This window comes from Olea europaea, chromosome 2 (genome assembly GCF_002742605.1).
Source record: "Olea europaea var. sylvestris chromosome 2, O_europaea_v1, whole genome shotgun sequence".
Classification (NCBI taxonomy): Eukaryota; Viridiplantae; Streptophyta; class Magnoliopsida; order Lamiales; family Oleaceae; genus Olea; species Olea europaea.
In genome coordinates this window covers 9,605,946-9,620,511 of record NC_036238.1, presented here as the reverse complement: position 1 = coordinate 9,620,511, position 14,566 = coordinate 9,605,946, and the positions used below count along the sequence as shown (strand labels likewise).

The window sequence follows — 14,566 nt, the reverse complement described above, 5'->3', positions numbered from 1 at the left end:
CAGTTGCAAGTTCATATACAGAAAAGGGACTTCTTATATAATAATTTGACCCATTTTAAAATTAATAATCATTCTCCTGTTTTACACATTTGAACTCCAAAATATGTTTCAAGCTTGTCATGTTAATACTTTAAATCAAGTTTCTAGTCTGATTTATCCACTTTTAACCAGATTAGTAGTAAGTAACAACACAGATAGGACTAGCTACCGTGTCCTAAATCATCTCGAACTGATCGCAGAGCAAACATAAGAATGTTTAACTGAATCAAATCTACAAAATTTGTAACTTTACAATGATGTACTTTCATTTCCCAAGGTTTTGACATCTAACTTCATACCTTGGGTTAACTTTGTCCAGCCCTAGAACCAATGGAACCAACATGAGGACAGGGGTCCAATCAACTTCACCTCTGGAAAACTCGAAACAGTGCCTAGAAAGATCTTGAACGCAAAGAACAGGAGCTCCACCTCGTTCCCCATCTTCATCACCAGAAACCACATATATAGCCATCATTGAGGACAAGCCTCCATTTTCATTCTCCTCCCTCTTAATACGCACCAAAGTTTCCCAGGTGCGACACACGGCATATGGACCCACCCATGATCCTGGAGCAAGGCCATAAGCCTTTCCAGCTTGCAGAAGATTGTGTATGGAGAAAGGTGAGTCTTCAGAATCCCCCAAAAGTTGCAATATTTCGGTGTAATTTTGATCGAGTGGCTGCATAATTAGAATGACATCATTGTTACCATCAACAAAACTTGCAGGCCATCGGATGTAAATGGCTTAAATTATATATATCTACATTACTAAAATATCAATGCATAATGATCAGATTCAGCATTAATGTACATTACCTTGTGTACAGATTTCCTCCACGATCTTCCAAATTTATGAAAAAGAAATGCCTGTGTACATAGGAAAGTAATCAGCATTTGCTAATTATACACACGATATGAATCATGTCTCTAAAAACAAGAGAAGAGGGTAATGCCTGAGCAACAAGCATCTGGCTGCTTCGAAGCATGCAACCCCAATGAACATCACTAGTGTACTTTGAATCTCCAATGGGATCAAATCCTAGAAGCTCACCAAAACAAACAGAATCTCATTAACCTCGTCATCATCATTCATTAATACATTCATTTGATTCACATATATATAGTACCTTTTCGGTATGTGACCAAAATCAGAGATGAGAAATCCTCAACAAACGTGACAAATCCCTCTCTCTGAGTCAGATCAGAACTGGAAGAATTCAAGTCATCTCCTTCTTGAGCAATTTTATAGCAAATGCCCAAAAGCCAGATATCACTGTTCGACACGGAAACCCCTGATTTAGTGAACCCCAATATTCTCCTCATTGATCCACCATTCATCATCACCCTCCTCACAGCTGCTCTCCAACCCTCATAATAGTTTCTCCCACTCGCAGACTTTTTCCTAGGACTACTGGAGCAGCTACTTTTCGGCTCACTATTGTTATTACTATTCGAAGTCCCAAAAATTGACAGAGACGGTAGCCAGATTCCCGACCAAATGGCTACAGACTTGTGATGCTTAATACTGGTGGCACTTGGTCCTGCCTCGGATGAGACAGAACCCGGAATTCCGTTCGAAGGATAATTACAGTTTCTTTTAACAGAATTATGAATTGGATCACTGTTTTTCCCTCGAAACCCCTTCATGAACTAATTAATTGAATAATCGGGGCCGCATATGAAGACCATCCCATAATAATTCGATATCTAAGCAACCAACCAAAAAAAAAAAAAAAAAAAAGAATAACACTGTCAAAATCAAGATACCCATATTCGTAAATTAAAAGTAACGAATTGAATTTTATAGCTTGTAATCTTTCTGTGCAAATACATGAATTATAAGCAATATTACGATAAACGGAACAAGGATAGAGGGATTTTGAAACAAACCAGTCACCGGAAGATGCTAATCTCAGGGAAGTTGAAATTAATGGGGATCTTAAGTTTCTGTACTTTGGTCTAATGAGGTTGTTTCATCGCAGGGCTGGGGATAAATGGTCTTTGTGTTGTGCGCATTATTTTGTACATAGGTTGCGTAGTGCGTGCAATTTGTACACTTGTTCGTTTTACGTAATAAAATATTAAAAACTGTTATAAACTAAACCGGAAAAAAAAAAAATTAGAGAATTCAATAAATTGACGTGTTTTATTAAGAATTAAAGTTCCATATTTTTGGAAAAAATTTAGAGATATAATGGTAATATTTATTGGGATTTTAAAATGATATAATTGTCATTCACTAATAAATATATTATTTACAATATTTTCATTTGAAAAATATCCGTTGATCTCTTAGGAAGTCTTATACATACAGGGGTATTATTTTGAAAATAAATGTCTTCTATGTTATGATCATTCGTTATATAAAGAATATGCCTCGTTAAAAATTTATTAGGAAAAGCCTATGGGAAAAATTCTAATGAAGGAAAAAGAGTACATTATTCTTTTAAATTGTATAGTTAAAAAATTTGCTGGAAAAATTTAATAGGACAAAATCTTGGTCAAAAGAAAAAAGTACAACGCATTTCTCCCTCTCATGATATTATTACTTAAATTATACTTCAAGCATATTAAATTCTTTAGAGATAACATTAATAATCATGCCGATGAGTTGACTGTAATCGTATTTCAACTTTCATGCATCTTCAAGATAACATTATATGGACTCGTGATTTCATCAACTACAATCTTTGCTAAATTCTCTATGTTAAGAGTCGTGCATTATACATTACAACTTCTTCTTTTTTTTAATTTCATTTTCGCATAAGTATATACATTTAGATTTTTGGACTGCGTGTTCAGAAATTTCATGTTTCTCTAGAATATTTAATTTTAGAATTGAAACCCTTTTATTTGGCCAATTATTACTCGATTGATAAATATTGATCATTCGCTATATGATGCAACACATTATGTATGAAAGCATTGTCGACAACCTTTTCATTTTGGATTCTATTTTTTTCAATAGTTACATAACTTTTTGAGATATATCAAGAGTATATGTCTCTTTAATGGGACAATCTTTATTAATTACACCATTTTCATTTAAGAATTTTTATATTAGAATCGAATATCATCATGTTTCAAAATGTGTCATAAATTATTAAGTATAATATTAATTGATTGTCCTTTAGGATATTAATTCGAACAAAAAAGCTTATCATCCAGGCCAAAAAAGAGGTACCCACCTCAACCCCTTATTTTTAGGCCTATCCCTAGGCCTGCTTGTAGATCAAGCTTCTAATTCGAATTGGAGCATTTAAAGTAGATATGTGAGATATTGTTGATCTTTTTGGTCAGTAAATGTATCTAAATAAATTATCTTTCAAATTTCTTATTCGAATTGTCTTTTGAGACGATTTAGATATAATGTCTTTTCATATTATTTCCAATTTCTTAATCCCCCCCCCTCGTGTTGAGAGAATTATTAGTCAAATTCATAATCATCAAGTCACTTTGCAAAACATTGCCCGTTATGATTTAATATATTGTATAAAGGTTCAAACTACTCATTTATTCTCAACATTCTTTACTTTCCATTTAGGTGCATTGTAGTTGATCAATTATACATATACTGCACTATCAACATAAGTAGATGAAAAATAGGCTTTAACCAAAAGCCAATTATAACAAGGAGAATTATGATGTTGACATTATGTATAATAATATTCCCTAAAAAGAAATTAGAATAACTTTGTTCTCAATTAAATTAATTGGAGGCATTTAACAAACAATAGTATCAAATCATTTTTCGACATCTCAACTAACACTTATTAAAATGTTGAGATTTAGAATCACTAGCATTAACAAGATATACCGTTTTGATTGTATAATTTGAAAATTTTGTTCATAATTTAAAATTTAATCATCTAGTATATGTATGTTGAATCAAATCTATTAGATAAAATAATATATAAATGATTAATGTGAAGAATGACGGGGCCTCATTTATTACATTGATTAATTTTTAAAGATATAGAGGATTCAATTCATATTTTAGCTATTGATATTTTAATGATTGATTCTCAATAAAGAGAACATACATTATACAGAAATTTATTGGATTTGGGTGTGGGTGTGGGGTGGTGTGGGGGGGGGGGGGGGGGGGGGGGGGGGACATAAAAAATGATAAGCTTTTTTTGAAGTATAACAATTTAGCTCCTATTTGGAAAGAATAGAATTGAGCGATGAACATGTTGATAATATTTGTGAGTCCGCTATAATATATGGCTGAAAATGAAGCTTCATCATTGATAAATGATTTTAAATTCATTCTGTTTGACAAATTTTTAAATTGTTTGTACGAATAATAAGAGCATTAATAGTATGTTCGAAGAATGTATGGACCATTATCACTTTCTCTAATAAAGTTGAGATATATAATGTGCACCCACGACAATGTGAGCATTGTCACATTCTCCAATAAAGTTGGATTGTATTTTAATTCATTAAAGAATGGACAATTACCCCACTGTCACGCGGTTTTGTTGGCCATCAACAATGTTTAGAAATAACATTATATGAGCTATAAGCATTTTTAGTTACCCAACATGATTGTAGTGCAAATCTTTAACCAATATCTATAAGGAGCTTTTAGAGAAGGGAAAATTACTTCAAAACCTAAATATTAAGCCCATGTTTTGTAGGGATTAGAATTTAAATTTTAATCCCAATCAGAGTTAATAATTAATTATAATCACATATTTTTTGGGACTCGTTTTTTAACCACACATTTCTTCAACTTTTAGTAAAATCTGATAAATTTCTGTTTTGTGCGGGTTCGTCGCTAACAATTAAAAGAGATCAGACGATTGTATAAGGGACAAACCTCTTGAAACAAAGTCCCAAAAATAGGAGTTCTTTTATTGTCGATGACTTTACAATTGGAAATTAAAAACAGAATGCCTCCAAGGGGCGCAAGCACACGAGTTACTGAAAGAAATATTTAAATCTAAGCTAAGGAATTTAAAATTACATGTTCTCTGCTCGAGAGTTTTTTGATTCGGTCCTTTGCTCTATGTCTTTTCTCCCTTTTATACTCCATGGATGATCTCTTTGTGATCAACTGCCTAAAAACTGCTTGATCGTTCTACAACTGCCCACTTTCCTCGTAATGGCCAACTTGTCATGAAACTGCCTTTTTTAACTGTTGCCATCGTCGTTCAACCGTTTTCGATTGAATTCCTTGAATCGTGGAACGTGATAGAGCTGCTTTAATAACTGCACTTCTTGATAACCACAACACTTTATGTTTGCTAAGACCTTGGACGAGAATAGAGTAGTAGCTCTGGGCGACTGCATGGCACTCCATTCGCTCAGATTCTGGGCGACTTGCAAATTTGGGCGATGGCGTTACTGTGTTCTTGGGCCTCCCTATTTGGGCCTTCGTCTTGAATTGTTTGATTGAGCTTCATTCTTTGGGCTATCTGATTTGGGAACCCTCCAATTGGGCTTCATTCTTTGGGCCGTTCGATTTGGGCTGAATTTTTATATGTCAACAATTACTCCCCAATATGACAGAATTAATACCAATTATTAAATTTTGCCATATTCACTTTGTGTTTCCAGCAACATTCGAAATTCCCAAGAATTTCAATCATTGTTTTCTTCCATAACTTGAAAAGGTGCGATGTTTTGCAAACCCTTATAACCCCCAAACACGCCATTTCACTGCACCATTAAACCACGCCTCACTTTTTTGCGTCTCTCCCACGATTTACTGTTCATCTTTTGCTTCCGTAGTACGTAACTCTGAAAAAACTCAGTTTCATCCCTAATGGCTACTTCACAATCTCAAGCTGGCGACTCCTTTAGTTTTGATGACTTTCAAAAACTTCTGAGTCGTCCATACATAACTCCGAGTTTTCTCGCGCCCGCCAATGTCGAACTCAATGAGTTCTACCTAGGTCCTTTCTTCAACAATGCAGAGGCAGTCGAACAGGTGACGGTGGGCCAGCTGTTTCCTTGTACTCAAGACCTTCAATTTCTAAACTCTCTGCCGCTGGGGCCACTTCGCGAAAGCGGTATTCGCACTTGGCCCAAATTTGATGTAATTTTTCGTAGGTGGTATGCTCGTCTTGTGGGTCATGGTCCTACTAAGGTATTTTTTGATAATGCTAGGATTTTTGATTTGTTAGAAATCTCTATTTAACCCCTACTTTTGATTCAGCACTTTTTTTGATCGCTTTGAGTTTTTGGTCTTCCGAGTATAATACCTTTATTTTCCCTCTTGGCCCCATGTCTATTACTTTAAGGGATGTTGGGGCCCTAGTGAATCTACCACCTTTGGGTGATACCATTTTTCCTGGTATCTTGGTTTCTGGTGGCACCCCAAAGTTTGGTAAAAACTACATCGAGTCTTATTCAAGCCTGCAAACCCTTCATAATCATTCGAGCACTGAGCCTTCCCATACTGAGCGAGTGGTCTTTCTTCTGGTTTGGCTTTGTAAATATGTTTTGTGTGTGCCAAGCATAAAGCCCTCCCTTAGTTATTTACCCATAGCGCTTGAATTGGCGCGTGACAGGCCTTTGAATTTATGTTCTTTCTTTTTGCCTGCCATTTATAGAGGCATGACTTCTCTTCAAACTCAATTGAAGAATGGTGCATCTCCCACTGGTAGTGGACCTCTTTGGTTCATCCAACTGTGGTTGAGATCCTATTTTCCATTGCTTGGTGCTCCATCAATTTCTCGTTCCTCTGCTAGCTGCTCTGAGCTAGCCATTGAGCCCTTAGCTCCTGTAAATATGTTTAGAAGGGAAATTTTTTCATTCTTTTATTCTTTGGATTCAATCCCTTTCTTCTTTCCTTTTCCTTCTTTTTTGACTCCAAACTATGTGCATCCCCCTCCACTATAGACAGCGCAAGCACCTCTTTGCTCATTTGGATCCAGTTTTTAATCGGGAGGGAGTTATTTCATGACATTTTAATTGGGACCAATGCCAAGGCAGGGGTAGAAATTTATGCTCCCCAATTTTTTGCTCGCTAACTTGGTTTCGGCCAAACTTGGTCTGTTCTTCCTTGCTATTCAAGGAACTTGATTGACCGCTTTCATATTATTAATAAGGCGGAGGCAGAGGCTATAAATGCTCGCAATCTTCTTTTAACAAGCTATTTTTCATTAGCCCCCTTCAATTCTAGCCACGCCATCCATCCTCTTTTTGAACAGCTCTGGCCGTCAGTGAAGCGCAGATTGTTTGCGACTGATGCCAATCGTGCCTTTCATTCACTGGACCAGCCGAGCATTTCTTCCCCTCTTCTTGTTTTAGTCACTCCTTTGTCCATCCGGAGTTCTTCTCCTCCTCGTCGCGCTAAACAGTCTGCTCGTCCATCTTCTTCTCTCCCTGCCAAGCCTATTACAGCCAAGAGTGCCCCAAGCCGCAAACGACCAGCCTCAGCATCTCCCATTCTAGAGGATGATGTTGATGATGATGATGATGATACCCCTCTTATTATCAGGAGGAAGGTAATTAAATTGGTTTACTCACAAGCGTATTTTTCATACTTGAAACTTTTCTGTGTGCTGATAATTTATTTGGACTTCTCAGAAAAGTTCAGCCTCTCCTTTAAAGGCTTTGGCATCGGCAGCTCCTGCTCCATTATCTTCCGCTGAGGCTGCTTCATCCAAATCGGTTGATGAGGGGACTACGCTTAAAGAGACATCTTCAATCCCAGAATCCTCATCACAACCCATGGATGAGCCACCTTCTTCCCAGGGCGTCAACCCCCTAAACATCGAAGCAGAAGGTAATTCAGTTTTTTGATGCTTTACCTTTGCTTGTGCTATTGCTTTCTGATTTGTTGCTTTTGAGTTCTGCAGATACTCCTATGAGTCTGCCCGTTGTGGCAACATCTTCTCGCTCAGAGAAGGGGAAGTCCTCACGAATGGAGCAGTCGCAGGTGGTAGATTTGGCTGAGGATATTCCATCTTCCACGATTGTTGATGAGGTAATCTTCGCTTCACTTTTATTTCCATCTTGTTCATTGTAGTGAGAATCTTCAATTTTGGCAATTTTCTTTGCAGGATGCTGACAAGATTGTGCGTTCTATCCAAGACTTGTTCGCTTCCTGGGGGCAAATCAAGACATCTCGCCCTGCTCCATCTGATCGTCCTGCTGCTTTTTCAGAGGAAGATTTGAAGTTCCTCAAGCAGTCGATATTTGAGTATGTGTCTTTCATGGATATGGATATTGGTAGGGCTAGTGCTGCCAGACACAAGGATAAACTTGAGCATTTGAATGTGAAGTTGGAGCAAGCACTGACACTTCCGTCACTCAATCTTTCTACCGATTTTAAAGCGACGTTGAAAGTTATCCACTCCGAGGTGCTTTCTTTGCTGGCTAAGAATGCTGAACTAAAGGCCAAAAGTACTCAATATCTTCGCGCCGTATCTGAAAAAGAGTCTTTGCGTCTGGAGATCAACAAGGCTGAGGATGAGTTGAAAGAAATCTCTTCCGAAGTCATGATTGAAGACTCTTTGATGGTTAGTTTGGCTGCTCAGATGAAGGAACTTCAAGCCAAAATGGACGACTGCAAGGCGAGAATGGCTACTAAAAAGCGCAACGCCTCCCAGGAAATTGAGCGAACTAAGTCCTTGGTTGAGCAGTACAAGAAGTTGGAAGTTGATGATGATGTCGTGGCCGAATTGAACATCACTTCCTCTCGGCAGAACGAGGATTGGGAAAAACTTAGGGAGCGAATTCGTTCAGTGTGGGGTGGACTGTAATTAAGACATATGACGCCTTTTTCTTTTGTAATTTCGCATTTGATTTTCCCTTTGTAACCTTGTTCATTATTAATGAACATATATGTTAACTTCTTGTGTATTTATTTGACGTTTGTCTTTTAATCGCCAATTCTTTTAGCATTTAACTGTTTTGTGCTAAAAATCTTGCACATTTTCTTTTGATATTTCCACCTCTTTTCCCAAGATTTTGGGCTATTTAATTCCATTTACTAGGCAGAATGTGTCTGCTCATATTCTGTCTCTTCATCTCCACCCCTATAAATGTACGTATGCTTCGCACTTTCCATCTTCCATCTTCATCTTCATTTTCTCCTTTGAAATCAATTTGCTGCCATTGTTTGGCATTCTGACAATCAATCCGAAACTGTCGTCTTTCTATAAAATTGGATTGTTTGGTCCGCCCATTTTACCATTTGCCTTGATGTCACCTTTGGTGTAGGAGGTATAGGAAATATTCTTTGGCTAGCAGCAAAGTTTTTACTATCAAAATTCTTCCCATCGTCTCTTTATCCTTTGCAAGGAGTTCGATGATAGAAGGCAATTTTTGGGATGCTTGCGGGCCACCTTGCTTGCTGAGAGTGCTTCTCAGCCTCTTTGCCCGCCATTGCAGCGATGCTTTTAGGAAGGTGGTGTGAGGCCAGTCCACCCTTTTACTCGGCGATCCTACCATTGCAGCGATGCATTTAAGAAGGCGGTGGGAGGCCAGTCCACCCTCTTACTCGACGATCGATCGGGAGATTAACTTACTCTTAATTGTAGTTTGTAGAACATCAATCATTTGTATTTTTGCATCTTTGTACTGAACGTTTGATAATAAAAGACTTTATTTGAATGTATTTCGCTCTGAACTTGTTATCCTTAATCGTTTAACATATTTTGATTATGCTTTTATCTGTTCACATTCCCATAAAGAAGGAACATATTTTTTCAAATATTTTCCGTTAATGAATCTCACGTGCTTGATGCCATCTAAATCTTTCAAATGATACGCTCCATTGGGCAACACACTGTTTATTTTGTATGGTCATCCCCAATTGGGCGACCACTTCCCGTACTTTGGATCCTTGCTATCCAAAGGGAGTATCGTCTTTCAAACTAGTTCACCCAGACTGAACGACTTGGCTATGACCTTTTTATTATAAAACTTAGCCATTCTTTGTTTTTGAACTTGTAATCTATCTAAGACGTCCAACTTTAATTCGTCCAACTCCAATAAATTTTAAACTAGTGATTCAGTATACTCATTATCATTCAACTTATGTTGCAAGCACACTCTAATCGATTGCACGTTGATTTTCATAGGTAAAATGGCCTCCTGTCCATAAGCAAGTTGGAATGGTACTCGATCGAGGTGGTGTTCTATAAGCCCACAAGGTCTTGTTCAAACATTTGTGCCAATTTCTGGCATTTTCATCTATTATCTTTCTGATGATTTTTTTAGAATCTTATTAGAAGATTCTGCTTGCTCGTTGGATTTAGCGTAATATGGTGTGGAGTTTACTAATTTAACCCCAAACTCGCTCAAAAATTTATTCACTTGATCCCCATTCAAAGATGTTTCGTGATCTACCATCAACGTTTGTAGAATTCCAAACCTATAAATGATGTGTTCACGGATAAACTCTATGACATTCTTTTGGGTGATCTCTTTCAAAGGTACCGCCTCCACCCACTTAGTGAAATAGTCGGTTGCAACTATAACAAAAGTATGTTGCTTGGACGATGGGGGATAAATCTTCCCTATCAGGTCTATCGCCCAACCCTTGAACGGTCAAGGTTTAATAATAGGTGCCATCTCTCGTGCTGACGCCCTTTGTATTGGACCATACTTTTGGCATGCTAAACAACTCTTTGCATACTAAACGCATAATTCTCTCATCTTTGACCAAAAATATTCACTCCTAATAATTAACCATCTCATCCTTTGGCCAGCTTGATGAGCTCCACATATCCCTTCGTGCACCTCAGCCATGATCGTCTTGGCTTCTTGCAAACTTACACACTTTAGTAATGCACCATCGGAGCATTTCTTAAACAACTCTTCATCTATTAGTGTATAGTTTAGCAAACACAGCTTCATTTTCCTACTAATCCCTCCATTAGGTTCTTTAAGGAACCTTTTAATCTCTGTTCTCCAATCCATTGCATCTCTATCTTGTATGCAGTGAAGTTCAATCTTTCTCGCCCTGCTTTGAGTCACGGGCAATATGATTCCATACTCACAAGTAGACTTTCAATTCAAAACCTTTGAGTACCTTGAGGCCATTTGGGCTAACTCATTTGCCACGTCATTATATATCCTATTAACGCATTGAAGTTCTACTTGGTCGAATTCTTCTAACAATTCTTGGGCGATCTCATATTGACTTATAATGGAATTACTTTGGCATTTAAAATCACCAGTCAATTGGTGGATTACCAATTGAGAATCGCCCCTAACGATCACATTTCTTACTCCCATATCTATCATTATTTTTAGGCCTACAATTAAGGCTTCATATTCGGCCTGATTGTTGGTGCACATTCTGTCTAAAGTGAATGCGCATTGATTAATCCTTTAGGAATTTGCTACAATTAAGGCTTCATATTCGGCCTGATTGTTGGTGCACATTCTGTCTAAAGTGAATGCGAACTTGTAGCAAATTCCTAAAGGATTAATCAATGCTACTCCTACTCCTGCACCTTTAGAGGTTTTTGATCCATCGAATACAACACCCAAGGTTTTAGCTCGAACGAATTGATTTCTAATTCAATTTCTTCAGACATGTCAAGGCATGGATGATCGGCTAGAAAGTTAACTAAAACCTGATTTTGACTGCCTTTTGAGGTATATATTGTATCTCGAATTCTGATAAAGCTAATGTCCAAAGGCCTACCATTTGGTGTAAAATAGGGCGCGAGAACATATATTTAACTAAATTTACTTTAGAAATTAAATAAACGGTTACGGACCGTAAATAAGCCCTTAATTTTGTACATGTGAAATACAATGCAAGACATAATTTTTCGATAGCAGAGTAATTACATTCATATTTTGTTAACCATCTACTTAAGTAATAAATTGCCCTCTCTTCACCAAATTGATCTTCCTGTGCGACCATTCCAGCTATTGATTCTTTTTCAGCCGATACGTACACTTTCATTGGCCGTCCTTGGATTGGTGACACCAACACTGGTGGACTTGATAAATATGTCTTCAGGCTTTCAAAAGCCTTTTGATGTTCTTCTTTTCAGACGAATTCGTCCTGATTTTTCAGGTTTAAGAGCGGCGAAAAGACTTTAGCTCGCCTTGCACAGTTAGAAATAAAGCGTCTTAAAAAGTTTACTTGGCTTAGAAACCTTTGCAATTCTTTTTTGTTGCTAGGTGGTTTAGCCTCTAAAATGGCTTTCGCTTTATTTTTATCAAGTTCAATCTCTCTCTTGTGTACTAAGAAACCAAGAAAATTCCCTGCATTAACACCAAATGCACGCGTCAAGGGATTCAACTTTAGCTTATATTGCTTCATTTGTTCAAACGAACATCTTAACTGTTCGAAATGGTCCTCTTCTTTAATGGAATTGACTACTATGCCGTCTACATACACCTCAACAAACTTGCCTATCATATTATGAAAGATTAAATTCATTGCCCTTTGATAAGTTGCCCCTGCGTTTTTTAGGCCGAAAGGCATAACCACCCATTCAAAACATCCTAGAGACCCAGGGCATCTAAAGACAGTTTTGTGTATGTCTTCTTCAGCTATATAAATCTGATTGTATCCTGAATACCCATCCATGAAAGAATACATGACATGTCCGACAGTCGAGTCTACTAAAGAATCCACCGTGGGCATTGGATACTCATCTTTGGGTGTAGCTATGTTTAAATTCCTAAAGTCTATACACACCCTTAGTTTACCATTCTTTTTTAGTACTGGCACGATATTGGACAACCATTCGACATATCTGGCTGTTCTAATAAAACCTGCTTTCAATAATCGCCCTATCTCTTTCTTAATCTCAGGGAGTACATTGGGAGCAAAACGTCTAGGAGGCTGCATATGAGGTTTAAAATTAGGCTTAGTTGGTAACCTATGTTCTACCAAGTCCCTATCTAAACCAGACATTTGTTCATATTCCCAAGCAAAATAATCTTTATACTCCTTTAACAAAGCGATTAATTTATCACTAACCTCTTGATTGAGCATCTGGCTGATGAATGTTGGACGACCTTCTCCTTCATTGTCAATATTTACTTTGATCAGAGGGTCTTGTGTTTGAGTGTATCCAGGTTTGATGATCCGCATTACTTCTTCGTCCAGTTCCCTTGTAAGTACTCCTTCTTCTAAACAGTCCACCTTGTTGACTTCTCGGCCAATGCTTTGTTCTAACTCGAATACTGCTAGTTTGTCTTTCAGTGCTTTCAGGGCTGTCTATTCTTTTGCCTTGTCATTGCATTCCTTATTGAAAGCCATTAGTCTGGCTTTGAAGGCCTAAATATCGATCATTTGCTTTTATAACTTAGAATCCATTCAAGACTCCTTGATTATTCTTTTGCCAATTACTAGCTCTTCCAGGGCCATTATATTTGGCCTCATCTGTCTGAACATTTCAGTGAGTGCGTCCACTGAAAATGGCTTTTCACTTTGCACGATAACTTGAATTTCTTCCCCATCTTGTACTACCCTGACAGGTCCATAGTTTCCTTCGTACATGAACTTTTACACCGAGTTTGCTTCTGCTACAAAAGGCCTATGATCGGTCTATACCACCACTGCTTCGCCTTTGTTATTCCAAAAGATCAGGCATTGATGGAGCGATGAGGGTATATGTAATACCCCGAACTTTACGTTCTAAAGAGAAGACGAAATACGGATTAAATATCCTGAACTTTTTGGTAAGCAAATTTCGAGGACGAAATTTTTATAAGGAGGGGAGGGTGTAATACCCCGAACTTCATGTTCTACATTTGGCCAATATGATTCATGCATTTCATGCTAATTACATTATCATTTGTATCAATTTTCTGATTGCCTTCTCTTAAAACGATGCATTTGATCATCAAGGCTTTAAAATCTTTACATGGTGATAACCTTCGACTCTTCGATCTATGTGGTGAATTTTATATTGAGCTATGATAGAAAGTTATATTAACTAAATGTTGGAGATTGCCTTGGTAAGTAATGTAATATTTGAAAGGCCGAAAATTTGTATCAACGAAGGTTCAAGCTTTCCATTCGGCTAATGGAGGTCACCTTAAACCCTAGATAGGTAATTCACATATTTGGGACATGAGGGATGAAGTGACATTATCACAACGTAATAATATATGTCTTATATGACATTATAAATATTGAGGTGCGAATTGTTGAAATCGGTTGAGAATCGGGTTCATAAGTGGACACAAAAATAATGGTAGAAAAGTCAAGTATTGCAGCCAAGATGACAGCTCCTGCTTAGTGACTCACCTTGATTGCTTGAGGTGGCTGCAGCCCATGATATTCTTAATCCTTAAGTAATATGCACGACTTCAACTATTTAAAGACCACTAATTTACCTTCTAGATAATATATTAACTCCCTGAACTCGTCCCTAAGTGATTCCAAGTGAAAAGAGGGTGAAACAGTCAAAGAGAAACAGAAACAAGAAGCTGGAATTTCTGAACAGCCTTGTTACTCCACAGTTTTGAGGTTTGTTTCTATTATTTCTTAAGGGGTTTATGGTTTCTTGAACATCTGAAGTTGTTTATGATTAATTTGGAGTGTTTTTAATGATGTTATGATGCCTAAATAGGGGTAATTAAT

At 37.4% G+C, this 14,566-nt stretch overlaps 1 protein-coding gene across 1 annotated transcript; it reads right to left on the bottom strand.

Annotated features, from left to right (window-relative positions):
* Window positions 1-289: 289 nt before the first annotated feature.
* Window positions 290-2,088, bottom strand: LOC111410627 (cysteine protease ATG4-like). The gene is made up of 5 exons (XM_023041068.1): window positions 1,930-2,088; window positions 1,167-1,746; window positions 993-1,078; window positions 856-906; window positions 290-718 (listed from the first exon to the last, which is right to left on the bottom strand). Exons 2-5 carry the CDS (start codon window positions 1,684-1,686, stop codon window positions 305-307), a joined length of 1,071 nt encoding a protein of 356 aa, XP_022896836.1. The 5' UTR covers window positions 1,687-1,746; window positions 1,930-2,088; the 3' UTR covers window positions 290-304.
* Window positions 2,089-14,566: the final 12,478 nt, after the last annotated feature.

What these genes read in the sequence shown, in the direction of transcription:
- LOC111410627 (XM_023041068.1), bottom strand. Translation starts at nt 1,686, where the DNA reads ATGAAGGGGTTTCGAGGGAAAAACAGTGATCCAATTCATAATTCTGTT. An exon ending in GCCAGATGCTTGTTGCTCAG is followed by an intron (nt 907 to 992) that starts GCATTACCCTCT and finishes CTATGTACACAG; the next exon opens with GCATTTCTTTTTCATAAATT. An exon ending in GGAGGAAATCTGTACACAAG is followed by an intron (nt 719 to 855) that starts GTAATGTACATT and finishes CTAATTATGCAG; the next exon opens with CCACTCGATCAAAATTACAC.